Here is a 27,506-nt window from a genome sequence, read left to right on the forward strand (position 1 = left end):
AAAATGGGCTGAGCTATTTTTGATGGATTTTATATATCTGAACATCTAGTTTCAGAAACATTTATGTAATTTAAAAAATTTGGATAGAGCTAAGCTTTAAATATTTGAAAGTAGCTTGTTTAGACTAGAGAACTGGTATCAAACTGATCAGCTAGAAAGAAATATACATAACACAGTTTTCCTATATATTATATATTGATAAATGATTAATATCTTAAAATACACCAGAGAAGCTGAAAGTCCACCAGTCAGCTTTTAGATTGCCCCTTTCCATTTGTAAATAAATACCACTATTACTAGTATTTACATAAATTTAGGTGGAAATATTTTCAACAGAATGAGACACCACAATGAAGGCTTCATGAATAATTTATTCCATTTGAAGTTTTTTTTTGTTTTTTGTTTTTTTAAAAAGTATAAACCTTTTCATTTCCTCAATCACAATTTGTACAACTCAGTGTCATGGCATTCGGCAGCAATAGTGTTTGTTCCTTGTTCTTTTTTTGTCACGTTAAAAAAAAAAAGCAACTGGACCATAGTAAATGTCTCTGCACAACAACTTCAGAATGCCCCTTCCTGAAGTGACCGGGCTGCTCTGAGGGAGCTAATGCTGATATGTCCAGTAATGATGTTATAATTTGTAGTTTAAATTCAATAACTTTAAGGTCCACAAATCCAGTTAAGTTTGAAAACTAAAGCTATCTTAAAATGAATACATCAACCTGAGGAGTATTTTAGGTCCCAAATCCAGTTTTTTAATTAATACTCCACAAAAAAGAAAATACATATATAAAAATTTAAACCACAGTTCTGGGCCCATTAAAACACCAAGAAAACCCAAAAGGTTAAGGTATCCAGCTGATTTTCTGAGGGGGTGGGAATGAGGGGACAAAAAAAAAATATGTCAAAAACATTTTTTCTTAATTTAGATAAACTAGAATCTTAAGAGGAAACCCAGACCAAAACATTACTCATGCAACATTAAATGTATTAATACACTGATATGTGATGCCATAGTGGATGAGTAGCAAATTATATGATGCAACAGCATTTAAAAACTTCCTTTTAATGTATTCAATTTGAACATTTTAAATAATGCAACATAGTATTTTGATATTACAGTATTAACATAGTGCTTGATTAAAGATCTGCAAATCTCTGTAGTAACACATTAAGTTAAAAAATTACCTCAGAAGGTAAATATGAAGATGAAAGGAGAATATTTTAATACAGTAATCTGTGCCATACTGACAATTGAGGACGAATACAGCTGAGGATAGCTAAGTAGTAAGAGCTTAATTTTAGTGGTTTAAGAAAAGTTTAGAAAGATTTAAAAATTACAGCTACTTTAAAATTTAAGGACTACATATAAGTACACTTGGTGGCCTTCTGGCCAAACAATAAGGTGTACAGAAATTTATTCATACAGTGTTAATTCACAGTCCTGATAACTGAATGGCTTGCATAATAAAGTATGGCTAGATGTTTCTTACTGGCTGGAAGCAGACATTAAATAACTAATCTTTTGAAACGCCAAAATACTGAACTTCCACTCTGCTTTGTAATGGATAACTGCACAAAAAAACAGACATTAGCACTGTAACAAAGAAGTCAAGGGTGTTGGTGATCAACTGGTATGAAGCATATTATTTTCTTACCCATTTAAACAAAAGAAAACTACCCATACATGGTACATTAGAAAGTCAGATCCATCATCTGCAGAAAAGGCTTAATTTTTCATTTCTGAAATTAGTCTCCTGACTTTTTCTAATGGCTATTTGCTAATTTTCTATTTGAGCGTGAACGCTTATATGAAGGGGAGAAAAAAAATTATCGCTAAATCTTGTATATCTAGAAACTGTTCCCTGGTACCAAGATAAAAAGGAATTATACTGGGTTCCTTCCTTATGGATCCATATAAAAGAAACTGTCAGGGAATCATTTTAAAAAAATCTATTTTCAAACTGAGGTGTGTGGTTCCTTTAAGATAGTCATTTCAAACAATTGAGAATATAGCTTTTACCTTTAAAAGTCACTATTGAGCTAAATATATTTTGAAAGGATACTCTTTGTATAGAAGTTCCAAATAAGCATCTTTTCCCTCAAATCTCGGACAAGTTTTTTTTTAAGTACAGAACAAAACATGCCAACATAATCTGTAGTGTGTTAGCATACTTTAAAAATGAATGCAGAGATGTGATCTTTAAATTTTAATTTCAAAATATGTTGACCATTGGGACTGCATTACAGTTTTGAGAAAAATTACTGAAAATGCTTGTCACCAGTTATGTCTTCTTTGTAGAAAAAAGACTTGCTAATGTTTTAATATACACAATTTGAGTAAGTTATACTGTTCATAAGAAAGTGATATTTAAGCTAAGCATGTAAGTTTCAGTAAACAAAACATACCAAATTACAGTTTGGTAAATACAACTGATTTTGTTCTTGTAGAGAATTAGTGAACATACAAATCCAGAATTTTGCTAGACTGCTTCCAAGAAAGACAGGTAGACTTGGTGACTGTGAATTCAAGTCAGCAACACAAACAGGAGGCTGCTAACTTGGACTCTCTTGTGAGCAGCACTGTAGAAAAGGATTTTTCAAGGGGGTAAAGCCTGCATAAAAGCAGTTATCTTGGCATGTGCAAACAAGAAGGGGGAAAGCTGTATTGAAGGAAGGGGTGAATTAAAGTCCCTAAAATTCAAGTCCCTTCTTTAGGGAGGTGAGAACCTCCTTGGCATATGCCCTGCCTTAATCTGAGCTGTGTTATATAGAAAAGTACAGACTCTGGTGTTTGGGACTGCCATCTCCAAACCAAGAAAATTAAATAAATAAAAAGGCATAAGAAAACAGGTTAAGTTTAGAAAATGGTTTTTTAACTAGTGGAATAGAGTCTGAATACCAGAATTCACTGAGAATCTATTTACACCACAGTTTGATTGCACACACACACCCATACATATGCATACTCTCACACATTCCCAATCTTTAATTTAAAAAAAAAAAAAAGGAAAAAGTCAAACAATCAAGAGTGACTGCTTTTAAAATAATTTGTATAATGCCTAGAGCTGGGCTAAATTTCAACCTCGTAGCAGATTCTGCAGATAATTTTCATAGTAATATTCCCATGCCTAGATGTGCCACTGTTAAAACTGAAAAAAATTTAAGCATGTAACATTAAACACCAAAATTAATTTAAGCATTCAGTAGCAAATGTTTTTCTTGTAAAACTAAGTTTCTTTCACTGGAAATGGCCTGAAATATTAGTCATAGCCCTAAACCATAGTACAAAATATAACTGAAGAATTCTCATTTTATTCTAAGTTAAACCACCTAACAATATCACTTGTATATTGCCATCATGTTATTTTGTAAAGGTGTGATATATAAAATGCTGTAAGACCCGGTACCTTTTCAATTTATAAACACAGTGAACTTCATTACTGTACATGTACTCTGCAACTACAGCTTAGCTGTAAATCTTCCACACACAATGGTATGGACATTATTCTCCCTCTATTCCCATTAAACTGTACATCAAGACAATACAAATTTACTGTCCCACCCACCCCCTTACAAAAAAATAATACTCTAAAAGCAACCCTACTGCAACTTTTTAATTAAGACGATTACATATATTTTAGACCAATTGCTTTAAAGCAAGAAGGCAGTATAAACCTTCTAGGAAAATTTTTATAAAAGAGGTTAAGAAATATAAGACAATTTATACATTTAAAAACTTACAATAAATAAGAGATGCAGGCATTTTTTTGAATACTAGATACTATAATCCAATACAAGAACATCTTGATGTTCTGAAGCCATATGTTGAAATTCATTGCTCCTCATGTTTCCTCTCCATGCTTTTAATATTCATTTAACATGACCGGGTACTATGGCTCATTACTTTTCACAAATACTGTGACTGGAAATAAAAAGGTTAATTTTGCTACGAAAATGTTATAATACGTCTTGTATGACCAGTCATCATCCCAAAGAGTTCAGTATAGTCAATGAAAAATAGCAGGATTATAGCCCCTCCCCCCAAGTCAAAACAATATTTGTTGAAGTAATAAGAATTAGACCCCATCACAGATGACTTTCACTGAGAAGGTATTTTAACTTAATCTTGCAGCAAAATCTTTCCTCCTTGCTCTTTTCTTGCACAGTTCCATCAAATGAAGATCACAGCATATTCATGATAAAGTTATATAACTGATTCAGCACCACAAAATGAACTGGGAGACATGAGCGTCTGTCCTGGATTGCAGGGTCACAGGTTAGCCAGGAGAGTGCATTGTACTGTTCCAAAACAAACCTGAAAAGCAATAAGTCAGTATTGATTTTACACTGTAAATTTAGAAGACAGTTTCCAATTATGGCATATACGATTCAGTCACTTAAAAGAAAGTTGGTAGGTATGGAATAGAGAGTTGTTGAGGAGACTAAAGATAACTAATTTTCATAAGGCTTATTCTCAAAAGTAGATTACATGCATTTGAAAGAAAACCACTCATTGCAAATGATATAATTCATGTAGAGATCCAAGGGTACACAACCATAAACTATTGCCAAAAATGAGAAAAATATATAAGGATCAACATTATATTTTTTCAGAGTTGCAAAAGATAACCTTTAATGGTAAAGAGAGCTGTACCTGAGGACATCTGAAGTCTGATTTGAGTCAAGTGGGTGGGAGTGTTTACTGTGAAGCAGCTCGTCAGATTGCACTGAAGGCACGTGGAGGTGCAAAGAGGCCTAAAAAAGTAACAGGTAATCAGTCAGCCAAACAAACAAAAAAAAATCAATTGGTTCTACCTTATTCTCCCAAGGTTTCTTCCTTAATGAAACACATTAAATCTATATAATGAATGGGAGCCACTGTAATGATGCTTGTTCTTGTTTAATTCAATATAGAAGTAATTTTTAAGTGTATAACATATATTGACTTTTACTTCCTTTTCTTCAGCTTTATTGTTTTTGAGGCCATATAATAATCTTAAAAAAAGGATTTTCATTATTTTGTAATGAAAATAGTGTAACCTGCTTCGATGTGTAAATGTCTAAGGAAGCACTAAACTGAGAAATCTGAGTACAGTCTGTCTCTAGGTTACACAAAACTAAACTATAGAGATATCTAGGTCTAGCACAGAATAAACATTTTTTAAATTTTACAAAGCTATAAATCTTAAAGCTACCTTTGGTGGAATTATGAGCACTTGTAAGTAATACAGGGCACGATGCCTTCTTTTGCCAATTCAATTTCAGAATGGAGGCATAGTAACAACTAAACACCCATTTAGGTATGGCAATGAAGAGTGGTGGGAAAAGAAATGTATTCTTCACATTTCAATCAAGGAAAATGAATCATTTTGTTTATAAGTCAATATATACGATAGTGCTAAAAAGACACAAGACAGTGACACTGACTACAAAGACTCTTGGTAGATTGCATTTTTGTGTGCTGTAAAAGATACTATTTTATATTTAGGTGCTCTCTCCTCTACACTTGTAAGGTATGTATAAACTCTTGTGTTGTATATTCAAGAACATAACCAAAGATACATGAGTTTTAACTGTCCATAACCTCTTGTTAGTATAAGCAAAAGTCTCAGATGACAGATCACTACAAATAAAATGAATGAGGTTATTACCAGTGCTCTAATTCCTCTGACCAAGATTTTTTAATCATCTATGTAACAACACAGTGTTTTTTCAAGCAGAGAAACATACCAGGTGTTTTTATTGCCTATGCTACAAAATAAAATGGGATGTATGAAAACAAAAGGTGAACAGAATTATGGTAAATTATGCCTTGCCTGGTAATTCAGACCATAAATCCTTATCTTGTTACACTAAATCTGAGGGTGAGTGCCCACTTTATACTATCCTCTCTGCAAATAAATATTGAGTAGAAAAGATCTGGATAGTCCCCTTGGCTTTTGTAAAGTGGTGTTTCCTAAAAATATGTTCCATGAAACAGAAACACTAAAGCCATGAACTATTAATAGGTGTTACACAATCCTTTCTTGTGTATTTAAGTAAGTTTCAGAAATGGCAGTTAAACAATGTTATTTGCTGCTGTTTCTCAGAACCTTTAATGTGCAGATAAGTATCAACAACAAAAAGGGGCAGAAAACATGTGTAGTATTTCCCAGAAGACCAAAAATCCTTTATTTTGTAGAGACTCCAAGGACTATTATGCTGCAGAACCCCCTGTGGGAATGTGTTCTTGTAATGAGATCTACATAGGCCACTGCACACATACTGGAAGGGGAAGGAAAGTCATATGATAAAACTAATTATTACCTTGGTTGACACTCTTTAAATATTTTATCTCCTTAGGAGTCAATTCAGATCAAGACTTGTATTCTTTATGAAGGTGCTACAGAAGTTCACTGCTTAATCTCAAATGTCATTAGCTCAGTGGTATGTGGGCTAAGGGTATCAAGATTTAATAGTAACAAGCTTAAAAGATAGCAACAAGCCTATTGGTTCATATAACCACTAAAATATAACCCCAAGAAATTAAGCATACTATCTAACTCTTACCCTACAAATAAGAAGTGTTGGCAAGTAGTTAAGTTAGCATGACTTATGGAATAAAACAGTCAGCTTCTGGTGGGTTTGGGCACGGATAAGTGGACCCAACCTGAACATGTACTTGGAGAGCAGGAAGAAGTGGCAAAGCCCGCCCAGGGCTTTCCCAACACCTGCCGTGTCATGATCTCCCTCAGCCTCACTACACTGTGTCTGGGAACCTCTTACTTGGAAAACCACTCAGTAGTTTTGATACACCAGTTCACACAAGCTAGAAAGCTTTTCTAAGGACGTAGTAAATGGATCTAAATATCAAATATTCTTACACAGATTATAAACCATATAATCCCCAAAATAATGAGGAATAGGAGTGTAGCATGATGTAATTCAAATAACATTATAATCATAACAAGATCCAGGTTTTAATCTTAAAAGACTACTACCAATTTATGACTGGACAGATGTGATTTTCTGAACTTTAAAATGCTCACCTAGAAAGTGAAAAGGTTAAAGTTAATATTTCTCCCAGGTCTAAACTTCCATATGTACAGTTGAAAATAATTAGAGCAAGGGCCCCAGAGGTTTCCTTAAGATTAATTAAAAGTTCAAATTTAATATAAACTTAAAAAGCAGAGTTGTTTCATTACTAGATAATTCTCTTTGTGACCTTGCCTAGAGAGTTATATGTGGCAAGGCATTTAAGACCTTAGTTAGACAAAAGCTGTGACTTCAAAAAAACCCTTTTATATTTCTTAGGACTTAAAGTCATCAATTAGCATTATTTAGGAACTGGCATAGAAATGGCAATACCTTAAGAAAAAGGGGACACTGATATTGTGCTTGAGGACATGCTGACCAGAACCAGTCAGGTAAGGGACCCGCTTTGGCAGTTGATACAAAGTAACCAAGGGCCAATGGTTGCTGAAGAATATTAGTTACTTCATCATGAGATTCTGTTGAAAGTAGCCGATCAGTACCCTGACCCTTAAAAAGACAAAATTAAAAGTGTGTTAGTTCATTTGATATATTGAGGCACTAGACAGAAATGCAGATGGTTTATTATAGCAAGCAGTTTCATTAGCTTATGACTTCAATTAAAAAAAATTATGGATAATGAAATCGATTGCTATGTACTTACAGGAGCACCAAAATTAGTAGTAGCATTAGAGTAAGTTTGAAGAGTTTCATGAGAAAATGAATATGCCAACTGTGTAACAAATTTGTATTATTATGCCAACCTCAGGTGTGTGTAAACTTTTGTGGCTGACTGAAAAATACAAATGTTCAATGGAATTTCTAACTTATTTCCTAATACTCTCTCAAACTAATTCCTGACCACCAGCTCTCAATCCAACAGGTGGATGAAATTTAGCTTTATTCATCTAGCACTACATATAAAGTGTAGTTAACAGTGTTTTGGAAAGCACTATGGCAACATGAATGGACAACTATTAAGTGATGCTCCTATCCTTTGGATTAATCAATGTGTTTCTTGGTATTTATTTTAAGGAAATAGGTAAGAAGAAAAATGATAAGCATATAAATGTTCAATATATTACCTATAACAGAAAAAAAAGACTTAAATGTCCAACATTTTGGGACCGATATTAAAAAATTATGGTAAAACAACAATGCAATGTTAAAAAGCTGATTTTACTTAGTGTAAGCTGCAATATAAATACTTGTGGAAGTAAGGTAATTGGCTAAAAGCAAAAAGTGTTTATTCAAGTGGTGAGATTACTGGTGCTTTTCCTAATATGCTGGGTTTTTCTTCCTCAGCCATCTCATTTCTTTCCAGTTAAAAAAGGGAAGAAAGGATGCAAGGTAAGATTGGACAAATATCCTTCATTATTTTAAAAAGGCAGGTTCTAAACATATGCATCCTACAATAATCAAATAACAGCTACATATAATTTCACTCAAGTAAGATGTTAGTTAAATGAAGCCCAATTAGTTGTCAGTTCAAATAAAAGGATGACAGCCTACATCCACAGAGACAGTGGTCAGTGTTTTTTGTATTCTTATCAGAAAATTATTTCTATTATGTTCCTTGTCACAGCCCTGATATGAATGACATCTCTTAGAGCAATATACTGATTCTCAGATAATCTGAACCTATACCTGAGTAGATGCTATGGTGAAATGTCAGGAAAATTACAAAAGAAACTAATACCAAGTAGTCTAGAAAGTATGAAGTCAGTGAAAGCAGAGCCTTAGACTCTCTTAATGTACAATTCAAAGTAGTGATGTCTGTAAGGCAGAAGTGCATGAATCTACTGTAAAATCTCACTTCTTGCTAATTTCCAAGGGAAAAATAATTTTATTTCATATATGAATCTATTACTAGGTTAATGAATGAATGACATTTAGATAAGCTGAACTTTTCTAACAGGGTTACCTTGCCAGCATCACCTCCATGGGGGTAATGAGATCCTGGGGAATGTACAGGAGATCCCGTTGGAGATGCAGGAAGAATATTAATGATATCAGGGTCAAGATCATCTCCTGTGTCTAACAAATCAAAAATACCCATACCATCTGCTCCATCTATACAGGAGAGAGAAAAAAATTACATACTCTATTTTTCTTATCCCATGTTCATTTACAGGACAGGGCTAAAATAAATTAATGAATTTTAACAAAAAAAGGAGTTAATTTAAGTAACATCTACTGAATATCTACCATGTACCAAGTATTGTGCTAGGAGCCATATAAAAAATTATGCATTATAAGCAAGCAGGTGGTAGTCTGAATAATGGCCCCCCACCAACAATGTCCACATCCTAATGCCAGGAATCTGTGAATATGTTACCATAAAGAACTTTGCAGCATGTGATCAAGCTAAGAGTCTTGAGATGGGGAAATTATACTGGATTTTCCAGGTGGGTCCAATGTAATCACAAGGGTCCTAATAAGAGGGAGGCAGTAGGGTTAGAGTCAGTGAGATGCCACAATATTACACTGCTGGCGTTGAGGAAGTGGCTGTGAGCAAGAAATGCAGGTGGTCTCTAGAAACTGGCAAAGGCAAGTAAACAGATTCCCCTTTAGCACCCACAAAATGAACCAACCATACAGACACCTTGTCTTTAGCCCAGTAAGACTGATTTTGGGCTTCTGACCTCCAGAACTGTAAGATAATAAATGTGTGTTGTTTTAAGCCAGTAAGCATAAAGTAATTAGGGAATCAATAGAAAACTAATACAAAGCAAACACAGTGCACTGGAAGTGAAAATGTACTTAAAATGAGACTATCTGTGATAAATACTTTAATTCTTTATTAAAAATATTCAAGTTACTGCATAACACATTAAAAGAAGACAATAGTCAATACTCATCCTTATGACTTTATAGATGTGCCATCTACAAAATGCTATCTGTAAGTCTGTAAGTTCATCCAGAAAAGTTGCATCCCTACTCTGGCAGTTGAAGTACTATATTATTTTGGTGAATCAAGATAGAAAGGGATATAAAATGAGCTGCAAAGTTTATGTACAAGTAACAATAGTACAGGCTAAACCTGTACAAATATTTTATGATCAATGTTGCCATTTCAGGTAAGTAAGCACTTATGGGATAATTCATAGAATTTATAGCACCAGTATGGTATTAGTAAGGTAGAAGAACAGTTGTATTAGTTTCCTGTTGCCACCATAACAAATTACCAAAACTTGTTGACTTACAACCACACATATTTATTCTTACAGTTCTAGGGCCAGATGTCCAAAATCAGTTTTACTAGACTGAAATCAAAATACTGGTCATTTGGCCAAAGTCAAAGTGCTGGCAGGACTATACTCCTTCTGGAAGCTCTAAGGAAAAATCTGTTGGTCTTTTCTAGCATCTAGAACTGTATTCCTTGCATTCCTTGGCTCATGGCCCCTTCCTCCATTTTCAAACTCAGCAGCATAGCACCGTTTCTCTTTGACTTTGCTTCCCTCTGTTTCCATCACATGGCCTTCTCTTTTGTGTACTGTCAAACTTCTGCATCCCTCTTATGAGGATACATGTGATTGGATTTAGAGCCCACCTGTATAACCCAGAATAATCTCCCCATCTCAAGATCCTTAACTCAACCACATCTGCAAAGTCTTTTTTTTGGCCATATAAGGTCACACACACAGGTTTCAGGGACATTCACAGGACGTAGTATGTTTTGAGAGGTGTTATTCAGCCTATAACCCAGCCATAGTCATCAAGACTTATTTTATATTTGCAAACCATTAAAGGACAATTTACCTACCATTGTTGGGATTGAAAGCTAAATCCAAATTTTCAGTGGTATAAGTAGCTGAAGCTACTTGCACAGAAGCAGAAGTAGGAAACACAAGTATGTGAGTACATGATGTATCCTGGGGGGTGTTTAGTTGGGAAGTCTGCATGTTAAGAGTGGTGCTTCTTCCAAATACAGAACCAGTTGACACAGAATCTGAAAAGAAAATGAAAGGTTTTTTTTTCAATAAATGAAGAATCACTTTTAGGTAATACTTAGAAACTTAAGTGTATGAAGAATAAAATCTGATATAAACTAAAGATAGCTAACCTGGCATAATAACAAAAGAGCCTTGGGGTTCCATTGCTACCAAACAAGCACTGAGAATGCTGGGAGAGTCTGCAGCAGATATACCACACATTTTACACATATCTTTGAGCCTTTTACTTAGAGACTGCAAGTTTCGACGACTCAGCAAACAGCTCCAATCTGTGGGTATCAACAGTAAAGAAATAATATCCAAAGTAACAGATTGTTAACACCCCGTAGAACCATTTAAAACAATGGTTTTAAAATCAGTGTATTTCCCAAATACAAGTCATCATAAAGCTAAAATTCTCTTACTGCTGATGTTGCTCAACATTCTTTATTCCCCAACTTTAATGTGTGTCAATATTATTAGTATCTGTTGAACAGAGGATGAGTTAAATAATAAGCACAAAGGAGAAAAAGTGGAAGACAACAAATAAGAATAGCAGTAATATTACCAATATAAAAGTTGGAATATAGTAAACTGTCCTTTTAAATTTTCAATTAAGCCATTTGTGGCCTAGATATATATATGTGGTTCCTCTTTAAAAACAAAACCAAAAAAAACCCCTAGGTTTTGTAACCTTCGCATTTTATTCTATACATACACAGATGTGTTCTGAACAGTGTGTAAATTAACATAAAACAGAAATTTAAGTACTAAATAATGATTTTACCTTTCAATTCTCCATGACCAATCCTTCCTAGACGGCCAATTACAACTCTCCATGGCAACGAACTCATCTGTACAAGTCCTAAGCACCACTCCCAGAGTTTCTGTAGACCAAATCTTCTAGCAGACCCTTTTTTCCGACGAGCCCTTTTGTACAGAATAAAGAGAGAGTCACACGTATTTCTAAAATTCATCTGATGACATTTAAAAATAGCTCAAATTTGTAAAAAACTGGTCATTAATTTTAATGCTTGAAACATTTAACACAAGTCCTAAGCAAGAATATATATAAAATCATAGGTTTGGCATGCTAATTTGTTTTAAAATTCATTCTACAAACATACTTAAAATGAAAATGTGTGCATAATCCACCCAGATTCACCAGAAACACTGCCTTACACCAGAGATTGGTATAAGTTTTCTTTAAAGGGCCAAAATTTAAGCTTCTCAGGCCATCCAGATTCTGTTGCAACAATTCAATTCTGCTGCTGCAGCATGAAAGCAGCCGTAAACAATACTTAAACAAATGGATATGACCAGATCTGGCACACAGACTGTAGTTTGCCAACCCTTGCTCTACACTTTAAGTTGAAGATTATCAAACAAAACAGTACACTCTCAAACCAAACAACATCCTTGTGTTTTCCTCATGCATGTTCTGTATTAGGCAAGTATGTAACATAAGCACTCTGTGACTCAGCAACAGTAGCCACCATTTATTGAGTACTTACTATTTAGCAAGAATTACGCCCAATTGACATGTACTTCATTTCATCTTAACAACCTTGAGGCAGATAAAATTACCCTCCCAATTTTACAGAGAAATAAACTGTATAGCCCAGCTGGCTAAAATAATTTTCTCAAGATCACATAGTAAGTGGCAGAGTTGGAATCTGAACCCAGGTCTCTATGACTCTAGAGTTAAACCTCTTACTCATTATCACTTCTTCTTTACTATCACTAGTAAAATGGCAATACTATCTTTGTATTGGAAAGGCAGTATTATTTCTCTGCTCTCTTTCTCATCTGTAACAGATATGCACTCTTTCCAAAGCTCACTTAATTAGCACAACTATCCCATTTAAAATAGTCAAAATTGGTATGAATTACTTCTCTAAGGTTTATAAAATAGTCTTTATAACCAATAAGATAAAATTAGTATTTCTATATTCCACTTTTTCAGTACCACTATAACCTAATAATCATTAAATAACTTTGCATGTAACAAACTTCTGAACTTAAAGGAACAGAACCTTTATATAGTAAAGAAGAAAATAAAGGATAGAACCAAATCTTAAAACTGAAAATTGCTTCATCAACTTGTTTTTCATGTTCTCTTACACAGGGTTCACTAGTCTTGAAACACGTTACTAGAAATGTCTATTAAGTGGTAACTCATAATATGAGGCTCACCCGTTATGACCTATTAGTTACAGTCTTCATAATAACTGGCTGTTATCTCTTATGAAGGTTCCACTTAAGCAACATTGTGGTTTCAACATTCACCTATATTATCAAGTCCCCCCACCCCGACATCCCATTGCAGTCACTGTCCACCAGCATTAGGAAGATGCTATAGAGTCATTACTTGTCTTCTCCATGCTATATTACCTTCCCCGTGACCTACCTATATTATGTGTGCTAATTATAATGTCACTTAATCCCCTTCTCCCTCCCTTCCCACTCACCATTCCCAACCCCGCCCCTTTGGTAACAGCTAGTCCCTTCTTGAAGTCTGAGTCTGCTGCTGTTTTGTTTCTTCAGTTTTGCTTTGTTGTTATACTCCACAAATGAGGGAAATCATTTGGTACTTGTCTTTCTCCGCCTGGTTTATTCACTGAGCATAATACCCTCTGGTTCCATCCATATTGTTGCAAATGGTAGGATTTGTTTTCTTCTTATGGCTGAATAGTATTCCATTGTGTATATGTACCACATCTTCTTCATGCATTCATCTACTGATAGACACTTAGGTCGCTTCCATTTCTTGGCTACTGTAAATAGTGCTGTGATAAACATAGGGGTGCATATGTCTTTTTGATTCAGGGATCTTGTTTTCTTCGGGTAAATTCCTGGGAGTGGAATTCCTGGGTCAAATGGTATTTCTATTTTGAGTTTTTTGAGGATCCTCCATATTGCTTTCCACAATGGTTGAACTAATTTACATTCCCACCAACAGTATAGGAGAGTTTCCCTTTCTCCTCACCAGCATTTGTTGTTCCCTGTCTTTTGGATGTTGGCCATCCTAACTGGTGTGAGGTGATATCTCACTGTGGTTTTAATTTGCATTTCCCTGATAATTAGCAATGTGGAGCATCTTTTCATGTGTCTGTGGGCCATCTGAATTTCTTCTTTGGAGAATTGTCTGTTCATATCCTCCACCCATTTTTTAGTCGGGTTATTTGCTTTTTGTGTGTTGGAGGAAACTCCAACATTTAAACGGTAAAATTTTCATTCAACAATTTTATAAAAGAAGTTTAACTCACTCAGTTAATTGGGAACTATGTCTTATATGATACATGAGAAAAGTAAATGCTCTAGGGTGCGGTATTAGTTTTGTTTTTTTTTTTTAATTACAAAGGCTTTCTCATTCCATGTTTCAAAATTCTTCGGGCTAAAATCATTGCCTCAGCTTTATTATATAGAATTTAGAAACCTTGGTCTTTTTTGTCTGTGTAACAGAGATTAATCAAAATTATTTCTCCTAATCATATAATATAAATATTCACTATAAAAAAAGTAAAAAGCACCTACAATCCCAAGATTTAATATATTAATGTATAGAAACTTTCAGTTTTCATTAAAAGTGAAACACTGTATATATGTATAAATTTTTAAAAATGGGATGATACATAATGATACATTTAAGAAAATATAAGTACCTATTTGGGACATCAATGTTAATAATACAAGTTTCTAAAAGTTCTCCATATAAATCTGTGCAAGATGCAAGAATCCATCTTTGATCATGTGATAAACAGTAGCCCACGAAAAGAACATTGTATTTCTGTCCAGCTTCTCCAAATGTTTCTCCTAGCTCTGTCTGTTTATCCTTCACTGGAGCCAGAATAAAAGGAGGTGCATAAAGTCGAATACACTCTGGTCTCTGTAAAATAAAAAATTAAGATACTATGATACTACACAATCACAGAAAACTCTTTCATTGAAAATGTGATAAATCCCCATCAAATTATAACCTAACTGAAAAATGAGAGCTAAACAGAGAAGTACTTAGTTTTGCATAAAATCATAAAATGTATAGTTATTCAGTAACTGGTGGTAATGGAAAACATACTTACATCAGGACTTTTAAGAGCAGTTTCCATGGCTAAACCTGGACCAAAGCCTGTCAATGTTTTCACATTGGTTGATGTTGGAAGTGGTCTCCGACACTGGGTAAAGGCCGAAAAAGCCAGGGATTTTAAATGCTGGGTATAGATTTGTCTATCTTCATGCTTCACAGGTTGCAACAGGTACTGACAAGGAACAATCTAAGAATTATAGGCAAGTATTACAAATGTTAAACTTCCAACAAGAGAATAAAAAGAACTGAGAGTTAAGGGGTATGTGGGGGGGACTTGGTGAAGGGGGGAGCCTAGTAAACATAATGTTCTTCATGTAATTGTAGATTAATGATACCAAAATAAAAATAAAAAAAGGACTGAGAGTTTAAAACCCTAAAAACTTTACAAGAAAATTAAAATAAAGCCTAATTAAAACAATAATCTAAAGAACTGGTTTCCTACCTATTATAGGTTTTAATAAAGTCAATTTTGCTAACAAGACCTTTAAAATTTTCTACACAGCAGTTATATCAGTTAACTCTGCCAAACTATTCCTGTTGTAGTCAATATAATTCAGAATCTCTGCAAACAACTTAATATGGCTAATTTCTTTCTACTTTTACTTGGAACCTGTCTTATTTAGAACTATAGTTTATATATAGGTCCATGCTTTAGTTCTCTATTTAAGCTTATGAATTAAAAAACTGGCTGATAAAAGTAACACAGGAGAAACACTTAACATAGTTAATACAATCTTTTTATTCTCCATTATTACTGTGGTATGATTGTAAAGTTTATCTTCTGTAAGCTTCCTGAAATTTTTATTAGAATATCACTTAAAGCAAAAATCAATATAATAGAACCCAGCTTATAGAAAATCCATTTGTATACAGAATACTATCTTAAAACTTTTGCCAACAACAAACCCATTTCATATAAATTTAAATTGCCACATTTACCATTCTTACCTGTACAGAAACAGTACTCTTAATGTGAGGAGGAAGAGTCTGGACCATTTCCAGAAAGCATCGAAGTAGCCCCAAAGTCCATACATTAGAAGAATTAGTGCTCTCATCTTTATTTTCATATGTAAAAGGATCAATTATATAAATGACAATTGCAGGTGGATAAGTGATTGCATGTGAATCACCATCTGTGGGGATGCCCACTTTATCCCGATCCATTGTGCTAAAATTTGAGATACAAATAAGACAGGTAAGAAGTTCTACCATACATTTCTTGGGGTAGCATCAAAGCAAGTTAATACCCCCTCTCCTTTTTTTGGTGAGGGGTGTCAGAGAGCCTCTCTAAAAATGAGGGAAATCTTTCTCTCCAAAAGAAGCGTAAACATTGTACACACAAATTTCATGGTGTACAAAGACCCTTTGTGTTAAGAGGTCTTACATTGAAAAAAAAAAAAGGAATAGAGTTCTTAAAAGCCACAGAATATCAGAAACACGAGGGAGCTCAGCACTTAAGTGATAAAACGGAGACAAAGATAAGTTAAATGAGCTGCCCCAGATCACAAAGCTGGCTAGAAGTGAAGATAGGAAAGAAACCAGGTTTCCAGACTTGATCAATGTTCTACTACATTTTTAGACTATAACATTTATTTCATACTTCATAACTTCAACAGTGAATAATCTTCCTTCTTTGATGGTGATGTGATTTTCAAAACTCCAAATCTATTTAAGATGGTCAAGATGGATGGATCAATCTGGGTAATCAATAGTTTGTTTTTGTTCACATAAATAAGTGTAACCTTGGGCAAAACTGCATCTGGGTAGCTGAAAGATATGCAACCAAGCTCAGGCTAATGTAAAAAGGGAAGCTCACTCAATACCTTCTTCAGAAAAAGAATAGAGAGAGCTGCCATCATTGCTGTCATTTCAAAGTGTTTGGAAGCATTGCAGACAGGACAGCACTTAATGTATTACATCCAGTTGCTCCCATTTTACTGATAAGGAAATGTGCTCAGAAAGGTTGGATAACTTTCTAAAAGTCACACAGCCGGTAAATGGCAAAGCTGAATTCAAATCTTGGTATGACTCAAGCTCTGAACAGGCTTGTTCAATAGTGACTTCTAAATCAATGGAGTCATCTGCACAGGTAAATCTACTTAACAGTTATGTCACAGAAGAGATCCAAACATCACAGAATAGTTGTACTAAATGGTTTTCAAGGTCTTAATTCCCGTTCTGATATTTTAGGATTCTATGATAAAAACCAAGACTCTTCATTATAATTTTGTAATTAGAAAAACTAAAATTTCAAGGAGAAGACCAAAAAACTCTTGTGTTCATTCATGACTTTTGACTTACTGAGACAAAAAGAAGCATCATATATTTGTATTTCCACAAAGACTAGTACAGGCATACCTGAGATATTGTAGGTTTGGTTCTAAACCACTGCAACAGAGCAAGTCAAATAGATTTTTTGGTTTCCCAGTGCACATAAAAGTTATGCTTACACTATGCTGTACTCTAGTAAGTGTGCAATAGCATTATCTTAAAAAACAAGGTGCATACCTTAAAAAATACTTCATTGTTAAAAAATGCTAACCAACCCCTGGGCTTTCGGCAAGTCTTAAACACCGACTACAGATCATCATAGTAAATATAATGATGAAAAAGTTTGAAATACTGCAAGAATTACTAAAATGTGACAGAAGACACAAAGTAAGCAAACGCTTTTGGAAAAATGGTGTCAACAGACTTGTTCAATGAAAGGTTGCCAAAAACCTTCAATTTGTAAAATATGCAGTACCTGCAAATCACAATAAAGTAAAGTGAAATAAAACAAGGGTATGACTGTATATTTAAAGGTACCTTTCAGACACATCAGGATGCGGCTGAGTGGGAAGTGAAGATGACTCTCCAGAAACCCCAGTTGTTGGTAGAGATGATGACTGTTGCCCTCCCAGCTGGCCATTCTGAACTGTACTCGCTTGTGTAGATATAGATCCTGCAGCACTACTGTTCATACTGCCGAAGGGTGGAAATGAAGGTAGTTTATTTGATGATACTCCGCTATTCAAGCTGGACGATGATGAAGATGAAGTTGAAGTTGTGGTCAAAGTTGAATTAGCTGTGGCAACTGAAGAAGACATGGTAACACCTGAAGTCATTGTCATAGTGCTGCTCGCTGCAGATGCTAGGGTGGCACATGGAGCATTAGCATTTCCAGTATTTGTCATCTGAGGTGGAGTAATCAAAGATTGACTTGTAGGGGCAACTAAATTTGGCTGGGAAAGTAGAGAGCTGTCCAATGGCTGGGAAGCAAGATAAGGACCTAAAGATAATAAAAACAGGCAGGATATTTAATTCTTTATTTTACTGATTGGTTTTTTAAAAAATTCTAAGTGAATAATAATATCTAGTTACTACTTTTTGGCAATTGCCTTAAGTTGCTTGCTAACAGTGTAGCAGATAATTCGCTTTCTATTTACCCTAGAAACTGAAGAAATAAATTTTAAGTGGAACTGAAAAAGTAAACCAGCATTTTCATACAAAACAAAGAAAATGATTTCCATGAAAGTATAATAAAATTATATTTCCTACACATAGCTAGTTAAATGTAAATATCTAGTAGATTTTCAAACCATTCAAAGGTTTCCTAAATCACAAGTTGAATAATATTGGCTAGACTGGAAACTAATTAAATATAAAATGGAGGAATATCATAGGTTCAAATTGTAGAAATATCTTAATGAGAGTCAATATTTTAGTTCTGTGTCTCTTTAGATTCAGTCTAAAGTAAATCCATTGGTATTTAATTGAGGGGTGTTAAAAGAAAGTCTTAAATAATTGTCATTTTGTTTTTTGGTGTTGTAGAGGTAACTACAAGTTATTTTATCTTTAACCCATTAACAAATCAAGAATCTTAATGTTAATAAACAAATAAAAACACAAATTTATCAGATCTTACAAAAGCAACAGAAAATTATTTATAACCCACAGTTCCTCCCACCTGATGGGATCCCTACTGCAGGGATCAGCAAACTTCTGCTGTGAAGGATCAGACAGTAAATATTTAAGGCTTTGCAGGTCACACAGTCTATGTCACAACTACTCAGCTCTGACTTTGTGGCACAAAAGCAGCCATTGACAATAGGTAAATCAATGAGCATGGCTGTGTTCCAACAAAAGTTTATGTAAAAAACAGATGATGGACTGGGCCATACTTTGCTAACACTGCTTTATACAATAAATCCAAATCCAATACCTAGGTCATATCTGCAGACTTGTGCATAAAGCTTGAGTTTAGAAAATGCTTCATTGTTACCATCAGCTGCCTGAGAAAACCATTCTGCTACCAACTTTTCTGATAGTTTCTTTGATGCTGTAGATCCAACTCTCATGATCCCATCAGTCAATAGTCGAGAAATAGGTCTATGCTGACCTAATCGACAGGACTACACATAAACATACAGAAAGCAGAATTAGTGGATTTATTATAGTATTTGAGTATGTATAATAAAATAGAGCATTGAAGCTATTTAAAATGACTTTTTATTTATAATTAACATTTGGGATAAAATTATCAAGGGTGAAATGCCAGAGATCTTTCCTTTTTACATTAGAAATCCATTAAATCTCTTTGAATATTAAAAATCTCCAATGAATTACCTAGGTAGCAATAATAATGGCACTAGAACCATGGGGTGTAAATAATGAAACTTGCAGAATACAGAAATAAGTGAGCATAAAAATGCTGCCATTTTAAGACATACATTTACCCTAATTCATGTATATATTTATATCTCCAAATCAGATAAAAATAAATATACTCTCCCTCCAATTCTGTGGGCCACTGATATATGTTACAAGAAGTTTGTGCTACTGAATTAAGGAAATTTAGACAGAGGATTTCTTTACTGTAGGACTTTCAAAGGCTTTAATATGAATAGTGCATCTCAAAAGGATAAGATAATACACAATGTTTACCCAAACTTATTTAACTATGGAACATTTTTCTGAGAAGATTTTGCAGGTCTAAAGTTCCAAATAACACTCTTTGGTATATTTCTACAAAACATACTACAGATGACTTGTAATTAAGCGGAATATTTCCAAGAAGCTAAACCAGCACAAACTAACAAATCAGGTTGTAAAAGAAATTCAATTTTAAAGACTGTATTTCCAAGCATTTATGGGAAAAGGAAGGTAAAATTAAGTGAAAGACTTTATATCCCACAGCACCCAAAATTTGTAATCCCTGCACTCAGTGATGGACACACAACATGAGAATTATTAACTTAAAGTATTAGTAAAGAGTTTCAGAAATGAAATGGATCTTGGATCTAGCATAAATTTATTTTACATATGAGGAAAGTAGGGTCTAGTGTCAGTACGCCAGATCCTAAATTCCAGGGCTAGAATTTTTATGAAAGTACTTCTTTTCCTATTTAAATATGCTACACTTCGTTTTAGAAAAATAGTTTGAATGGGACATGCATTGTCCTCATGATTTTTCCCCAATACAGTGATTTCTACTGTAACCCATAGCATGCACATCTAACAAACGATTTGGGTTAAATGCTGTAAAGAACTTAACTGGCTAGTATCAGACCTAAATATCTAGTTTGACATTATTATTCTGTCCTGGTCAACCAAACTGCCCAGTATAATTTATATAAACATAAATCATAAGGTAGGTAGTTTTTAAAATGCCACCTCTTCTTAAACACTTACCTCATATATTGCAGTAAGATCTCTAAAAAAGCTTTTGGCTCCATTTAACAAGGCTTCATTCTCTGGACATAGTACAACATAAGCTATATCTCTCTGAGATCCATAGGGTTCCAGCATAAGTCTCTCCCAATAAGGAAGAGCGAATGGAGAAAGCACCAGAAAATCATAATCATAACCCAACAAAAATGTGGGAATTGGCAGTGGTTCTGGAGATTCATCAGTTCCTAAATAAGAAATAACATATTTTAAGAAAACATTTAAAAGCAGTATATGTCTTCTTTTTATTTAAATGTCAAAAGTTACTAAAGTCATTATCAGAAGTAAAAATATTAAAGAAAAAAATACTCAGCCAATGATTGAGACTTTTCTACAGTTAACAATTTGCTTAATGGTTTTATAAAATACATAACTTAGACCTTCATTTAAATAAAAATAATTAATTTGAATGAAAACACTTAGAAATACAAAAGAAAACATGGGAAGGGACTTGTAATAAATTTGGACTGGAGAAAGTCTTTTAAAGCATAACAAAAATCTGTCCATTAAAAACTGATTAATCTGACTATACATATTTAAAATCTTGGTATGAGAAAAGCACTATAAAAAAAACCAAAGGAACAACAACAAATTGGGAAAAAAGATTTGCAATGTATATGACAAGGGTTAATTTCCTTGCCATATAAAAGGGAACTATAAATCTATAATAAAATGATCAACAACTTACTAGAAAAATGGGTAAAGGATATGAAAAAAGTTCACAGAAAAATACCTCTTATGCATGCATAAAAAGATGTTCAATCTCATTAAGAGAAAGCAATTTAAAATAACAGCAAACAATTGTAACATTTACTATATGCTAGGTACTGTTCAAAGATCTTAACATATATTAACTCATTTAATCCTCACAAAAAACATATAAAGTAGATTCTAGTATTAACCTCATTTTAGAGAAGAGAAAGCTGGAATGGAGAGGTTAAACAACTTATCCAGGATTACACAATAAGTGGTAGAGGTAAGATTAGAACCCAGGAAATCTACCCTCACACAGTCTGTACTATTGTACTTCTCAAACTATAATGAAACAACCATTTTCACCCATCTATTCAGCACCTTACTGACAAGCACCTAGGGAAACAGGAATTTATTGGTGGGGGTTCAAACTAATACTGTAGAGAGTAACTGGGCAATATTTTTTTTTAATACATACATGCTTTAAGCCAGTAATGTATGACTTACAGAAAAAGAGTTGTAATGCTAATGATGGAAACAATCTACATGTCCATAAATAGTAGACTGATAAAGTAACATGTGAAGAACAATGGAATACATGCAGCTATTAAAAAAAAAGAAAGATAGCTCTATATGTACGGATCAGTAAGGTGCAGAAAACTGTGTGTGCATTGGTGTCTGTGTGTCTACTATTACAGAGTTTTAAAAATAATGTAGAAATATAATTAACATGCATTTTCCACCAAATTTCAAGGTTTTTTTAAAAATGAGATTTAAATTAGCCACTAATAAAAGGAGGAAAAGGAAAATATGAGCATATCTACTACTTTTGTATGTAATCCAATCTAAAACCATGCATAAAAGTCAGATTCCACTGTAAGAATTATTATTCCACATATATTTTAAAAGCTCCAATTAAAACCCACCTTTCACAACCTTCTACACCTATACATAGTTCAAGCATTTTGAATGTTCTTTTCCATTACAGTTAACCATAATCTACTGTATACCATAATGAGAGTATTCATTTGCTACTCGTCACAACTAGCAAATTTCTGCCTTTGTTCTTTTTTTAAATGAAGACCATGGGGCCTTTTGACACTAGTATTATCCCCTCCTCTTTATCCCATTTTTCATTCAATTTTGTAAAATGATAATTTATAACAATAGTGTTCAATGTTTTTAACAAAGTTGGCAGTATGATTCTTTCCTCACATAAAATACATAAAAATAGATTGAAGTGAAGCTATTCTCTCTAAAGTGGGGTTAGAGAACCCCATAATTTGAATGTTGGAAATGCTGAAAGTAAGAAAGGCTAGGACTGACCACAGTAGCCTTAAGTCAAGCACATGCCACAAAAATATTTAAGGAAGACAAACGTGCTTATTCAAGTTGGGCACAAAAACTAAGAACTGATATAAAATCAGTTAATACACATTATTATAAATTACTTACCATAAGAGCCTCGGCCAGCCATTTTATGAAACTGTTGCCAAGTAAGAGGACCTTGAACTCCCCAAGGCCTTACTGTTCTTTTTTTCTGAATAGCATCCTGAAGAACTGGCTGAAGAGACAGGAGCATTCGAAGTATATCCTGTGAGCACTGCATATTAACATCTACAACCATTGAAAAAAAAATGTGAGTAAGAACTGGGATTGCCAGCACAAAGTAAAGTTTAAGGTAACAAGAAATAAACCTAGGCAAGTTCAGCTCTTCATCAAGATTAAGCATCTGCTTGTACAGAGAATTGCAATTAGGTCTATTTCAAATGATCTGTAGAAGTGGTTCTTCTAAATACTTAAAATCAAGAAGAGACATAACAAGTTGTTTAATTTATTTCCACAAAAAAATCATTTCATCAACTCAACCAATTTAAAAATTAATCAAATTTCTTCTCTTTTTGCATTTATCTTGGTTGTTTCTAGTGCTTATAAGTATTTTATCAAAAAGAACTCTGCCTCACATTGCAATGAGTTATAAACTATGTACTGTATTACCAACACTGTGATAAAATGACCAGATAAGACTGGTTACAATGATTAAAGTTTAATCTCTGAAAAATAGACTATAACAACTCTGAAGTACAAAACTTGTACAATAATAGATAAGCTTGTTTACACTGTCAGAAAGTGTAATAATATCCATAGATATTTTAACCTAGATTTACATATAATCAAATTATTATGACCTGCATTTCTCACTAACTAAAATGGGTATGAAAAGTGCTGCTCTTAAAAATCCAACGGATTAAAAATAAATAAATCACTAAATGTTACTGATACAATTAATCTTCCCCTACCCCCTCCCCATTGGTATGGTTCAGTTGTACCATTAAACCTGTTTGAGCACTCTGTAACATTAAATCTTTCAACTTTACCTCATTATTATTATAAATAAGCCTAATTTATTATTGCTGGATTTAATTCCCTATATATAAATAGTGTAACAGAAGTAATTTAATTTCAGATATATTGTTTAATAACTATTATGCTTAATAAACTACTGTATACATAATAGAATACGTAGTCACTGAAAGTGGTAACAGCTATCTGAAGTGGATTAATGACTAAAGCACTGGTAAATAAAAAGCAGGTTATAAAACCATCTATGGAAGATATATTACATAAATAGAGAAATGTGTATTTATATATGAATAGTCATCCAAAACAAAGTCTAGAAAACACTGTCATTAGTTAATATTGTTTATGATAATTACACGGGGAACTATAAAAAACACATGTAGAATTCACCCTGAGAAATTGTGATTGGGGTGAAACTCAGGAATTTGCATTTTGATTTTAACTCAAAGAGATTCTTATAGAATCTTTCATTCTTTTAAAAGACATATTTATTGAAGACCTACTATGAGCCAGGAATTATGCTAGCTGCTGGGAATACTGTGTAAATAAATTCTTATTCATGTCTTCAGGGATCTTATATGCTGTGGGGGAGACTGACATGAAAAAGAATATAAATGCATGCTGTGACAAGTGCCAGGTCTCCATTTAAGCTGAAGCCTAGTTGGAAAGCACTGGTTAAAAGCATATAAAATAATTTTTAAATGTGATAATGGAGGATAGACATTACAGGTCAAAATAGAACAGTTCAAAATGAAATAAATAGTCCAATAGTTCAGAAATAAAACCTCACATTTATCGCCAATTGATTTTTGACAAAGGTGCCCAGACAATTTAATGAGGAAAGATATTCTGTTCAACAAATAGTCTAGGACAGTTGCATATCTACATGCAAAAGAATGAAGTTGGACCCCTTCTTTATACTATACACAAAAGTTAATTTAGAATGGATTATAGACCTAAACAAAAGTGCTAAAACTATAAAATTCTTAGAAAAAAACACAGGAGTACATTTTCATGACTTAAGGTTAGGCAAAGCCTTTTTAGTTATAACATCAAAAGCAAAAGCAACAAGGGAATAAATTCACTGAAACTTGATCAAAATTAAAATTTTGTTTCAAAGGATACCAACAAGAAAATAGAAAAGACAACTCAAGAAATAGAAGAAATCATACATCGGATAAGAGACTTGTATCCAGAACATTAAACGACAACAACTCTTAACACAATAATGAAAAGACAAAAACCCTAACTAAAAAATGGGTAAGGGATCTGAAAAAACATTTCTCTGAAGAAGATACAAATGGCAAATAAGCACATGAAAAGATGTTTGACATCATTAGTCATTAGGGAAATGCAAACCAAAACCACAATGAGATAATACTGCACACCCACTAGGATGACTACAATCAAAAAAACACATAATGACAAGTGTTGATGATGTGGAGAAAGTGGAACCCTCACACCTTGCTGGTGGGAATGCAGAATGGTACAGCTGCTTTGAAAAATACTCTGGTAGTTCCTCAAGAAGTAAAACAGACAGACAACCAGCAGGTCCACCCAAGAATAATGAACACATCTTGCACACAAATGTTCATAGCAGCATTATTCCTAATACCCAAAGAATGGAAACAACCCAAATGTTCACCAATGGGTGAAAGGGTAAATAAAGTGTGGTACACCCAATACAATGGAATATTATTCAGTAATAACAAGGAATGAAGTACTAATACATGCTAACATGGATGAACTTTGAAAACATTATACCAAGTGAAACAAGCCAATCACAAAAGCCCATATTTGTATGAAATGTACAAAAAAAGGCAAACCTATAGAAAGCAGACTAGTAGTTGCCTGGCACTGGAAAGGTAGGGTTCAAGGGAAATAGGAAGCAACTGCTAATGGATAGAGTTTCTTTTGGGGTGATAAAAATAATCTAAAATTGGATTGTGATGGTGGCTACACAACTCTACAAATACTAAAAACCATTCAATTGTACACTTCAAATGGGGGAATCATATGGTATGTCAATAAAGCTGTTTGAAAAGGAGTGGTCATGCAAATACCAAATGATTTCTCTCATCTGTGGAGTATAACAATGAAGCAAAACTGAAGGAACAAAATAGCAGCAGACTCACAGACTCCAAAAAGGGACTAGTGGTTACCAAAGGGGAGGGGTGAGGGAGGACGGGTGGAGAGTGAGGGAGGGGGAAGGGGATTGTGGGGTATCATGATTGGTGCACATGGTGTGTGTGGGGTCACAGGGAAGACTGTAGCACAGAGGAGACAAGTAGGGACTCTGTGGCATCTTACTACAGCTGATGGACGGTGAGTACAATGGGGTATGGGGGGACTCGATAATAAGGGTGAATGTTGTAACCACACTGTTTTTCTTGTGAAACCTTCATAAGAGTGTGTATCAATGATACCTTAATAAAAAAAAAAAGAGTGATCATGGAGTGGTGTGATGGGGGGGATAGACCAAAAATGGACAATTTTTACTTCTTTTCTGCAATGTCTAGATTCTTAACTTTCTTTCAAGAAAAAAAAAACTTTTTCAATCGTGAAAAAAACAAATATTACCACTAAAATATGCAACCTATAGTTTGTAGACTTTTAATTCCCTCAAGCCAATATTTCAACACCTATACGCCAAGCACTGTTATAGATATTTGGGGTATTTCTACAAACAAAATAGACAAAACCCTTACCCTAACATAGAACTGCAGGGACTGGACTTAATGGAGTGGGAGACAATAATCAATCAATAAATTATACAACATGTTAGAAGGTAACAAGCAAACACTATGGAAAAGAGCAAAGCAGCAAGAATGGAGAACAAGAAGAGGGGTTTGCAATTTTATATTGTGAAGACAACATCTGACAGTATTTCAAGAAGACAGGAGAGTTATAAAAACCTGGGGAAGGAGTATTCCAGGAAGAGAAAACAATTAGGACAAAGGTCCAAATGTAGGAACTTGCTATTATTTCATGATGCTGCTATGATTTAATGAAAATATTCTAATACTGCACATTTAAGTTTTATAGCACTGTTTTTATACTGAAAAATTTGAATTGAAATATAAAGACACTGTTCTTTTTCTTTGTTTTTAATTATTTTCTTAACACAAGTTCTTAGGATGAAATTCATCTTTACAGGTACAGTTTTCTGTTTACATCGATGTTTACTGTTAAGCAAAAAGTGTACACAAGGTGAGGCTCCGTATTTTCTATTTTTTGGAAAATAAGTTGGTTTTTTTTTAGGTATAACTGCCACGAGTTAGTTCTTATTTTTTACTGACATATAATTCACATAACATGATATTAGTTTCAGATATATAAAGTGATGATTAATTATTTGTATATATCACAAGATGATCAGCACAATAAATCCACCTAACATCCATCACCGGACATAGTTACACATTTTTTTCTTGTGATGAGAACTTTCAAAGCGAGGTAGTTCTTTAAAACAATAATAATAAAAATAGAGTTTCACTAATGTCACTGTTGTTTTGACTACTATTAATACCACTAAATTTTTGAGTTATTCCTTTGTGCCATACACTGCTGTTTTACACGCAATAGCTCATTTGATCCTCTCAACAGTATATGAGATAAATACTATTATTGACTCTATTGTAAGAAATTGAGGCACAAAGAGGTTAACTAAATTGCCCAAGGTCATAGTATATAGCGACAGACCCATG

General features: G+C 33.8%; 1 protein-coding gene across 3 annotated transcripts in view; it reads right to left on the reverse strand.

Moving 5' to 3' along the window:
* Positions 1-353: 353 nt before the first annotated feature.
* MED13 (mediator complex subunit 13) overlaps positions 354-27,506 on the reverse strand; it is a 94,939-nt gene continuing 67,786 nt past the window's right edge. For 2 of the 3 annotated variants that reach the window (XM_036911130.2, XM_036911129.2), the window contains exons 17-30: positions 22,894-23,055; positions 20,710-20,933; positions 19,241-19,430; positions 17,845-18,307; positions 15,985-16,204; positions 15,032-15,223; positions 14,615-14,838; positions 11,737-11,879; positions 11,081-11,239; positions 10,781-10,966; positions 8,939-9,087; positions 7,351-7,524; positions 4,658-4,758; positions 354-4,318 (exon numbers count right to left, since the gene is read on the reverse strand). In XM_036911130.2, coding sequence (XP_036767025.2) covers positions 4,186-4,318; positions 4,658-4,758; positions 7,351-7,524; positions 8,939-9,087; positions 10,781-10,966; positions 11,081-11,239; positions 11,737-11,879; positions 14,615-14,838; positions 15,032-15,223; positions 15,985-16,204; positions 17,845-18,307; positions 19,241-19,430; positions 20,710-20,933; positions 22,894-23,055 — 2,720 coding nt within the window. In that variant the 3' untranslated portion in view covers positions 354-4,185. The remainder of the gene's footprint in view (positions 4,319-4,657; positions 4,759-7,350; positions 7,525-8,938; positions 9,088-10,780; positions 10,967-11,080; positions 11,240-11,736; positions 11,880-14,614; positions 14,839-15,031; positions 15,224-15,984; positions 16,205-17,844; positions 18,308-19,240; positions 19,431-20,709; positions 20,934-22,893; positions 23,056-27,506) is intronic. The other variant, XM_036911131.2, reaches the window with a different exon arrangement.

Source organism: Manis pentadactyla, chromosome 4, assembly GCF_030020395.1.
Source record: "Manis pentadactyla isolate mManPen7 chromosome 4, mManPen7.hap1, whole genome shotgun sequence".
Lineage (NCBI taxonomy): Eukaryota > Metazoa > Chordata > Mammalia > Pholidota > Manidae > Manis > Manis pentadactyla.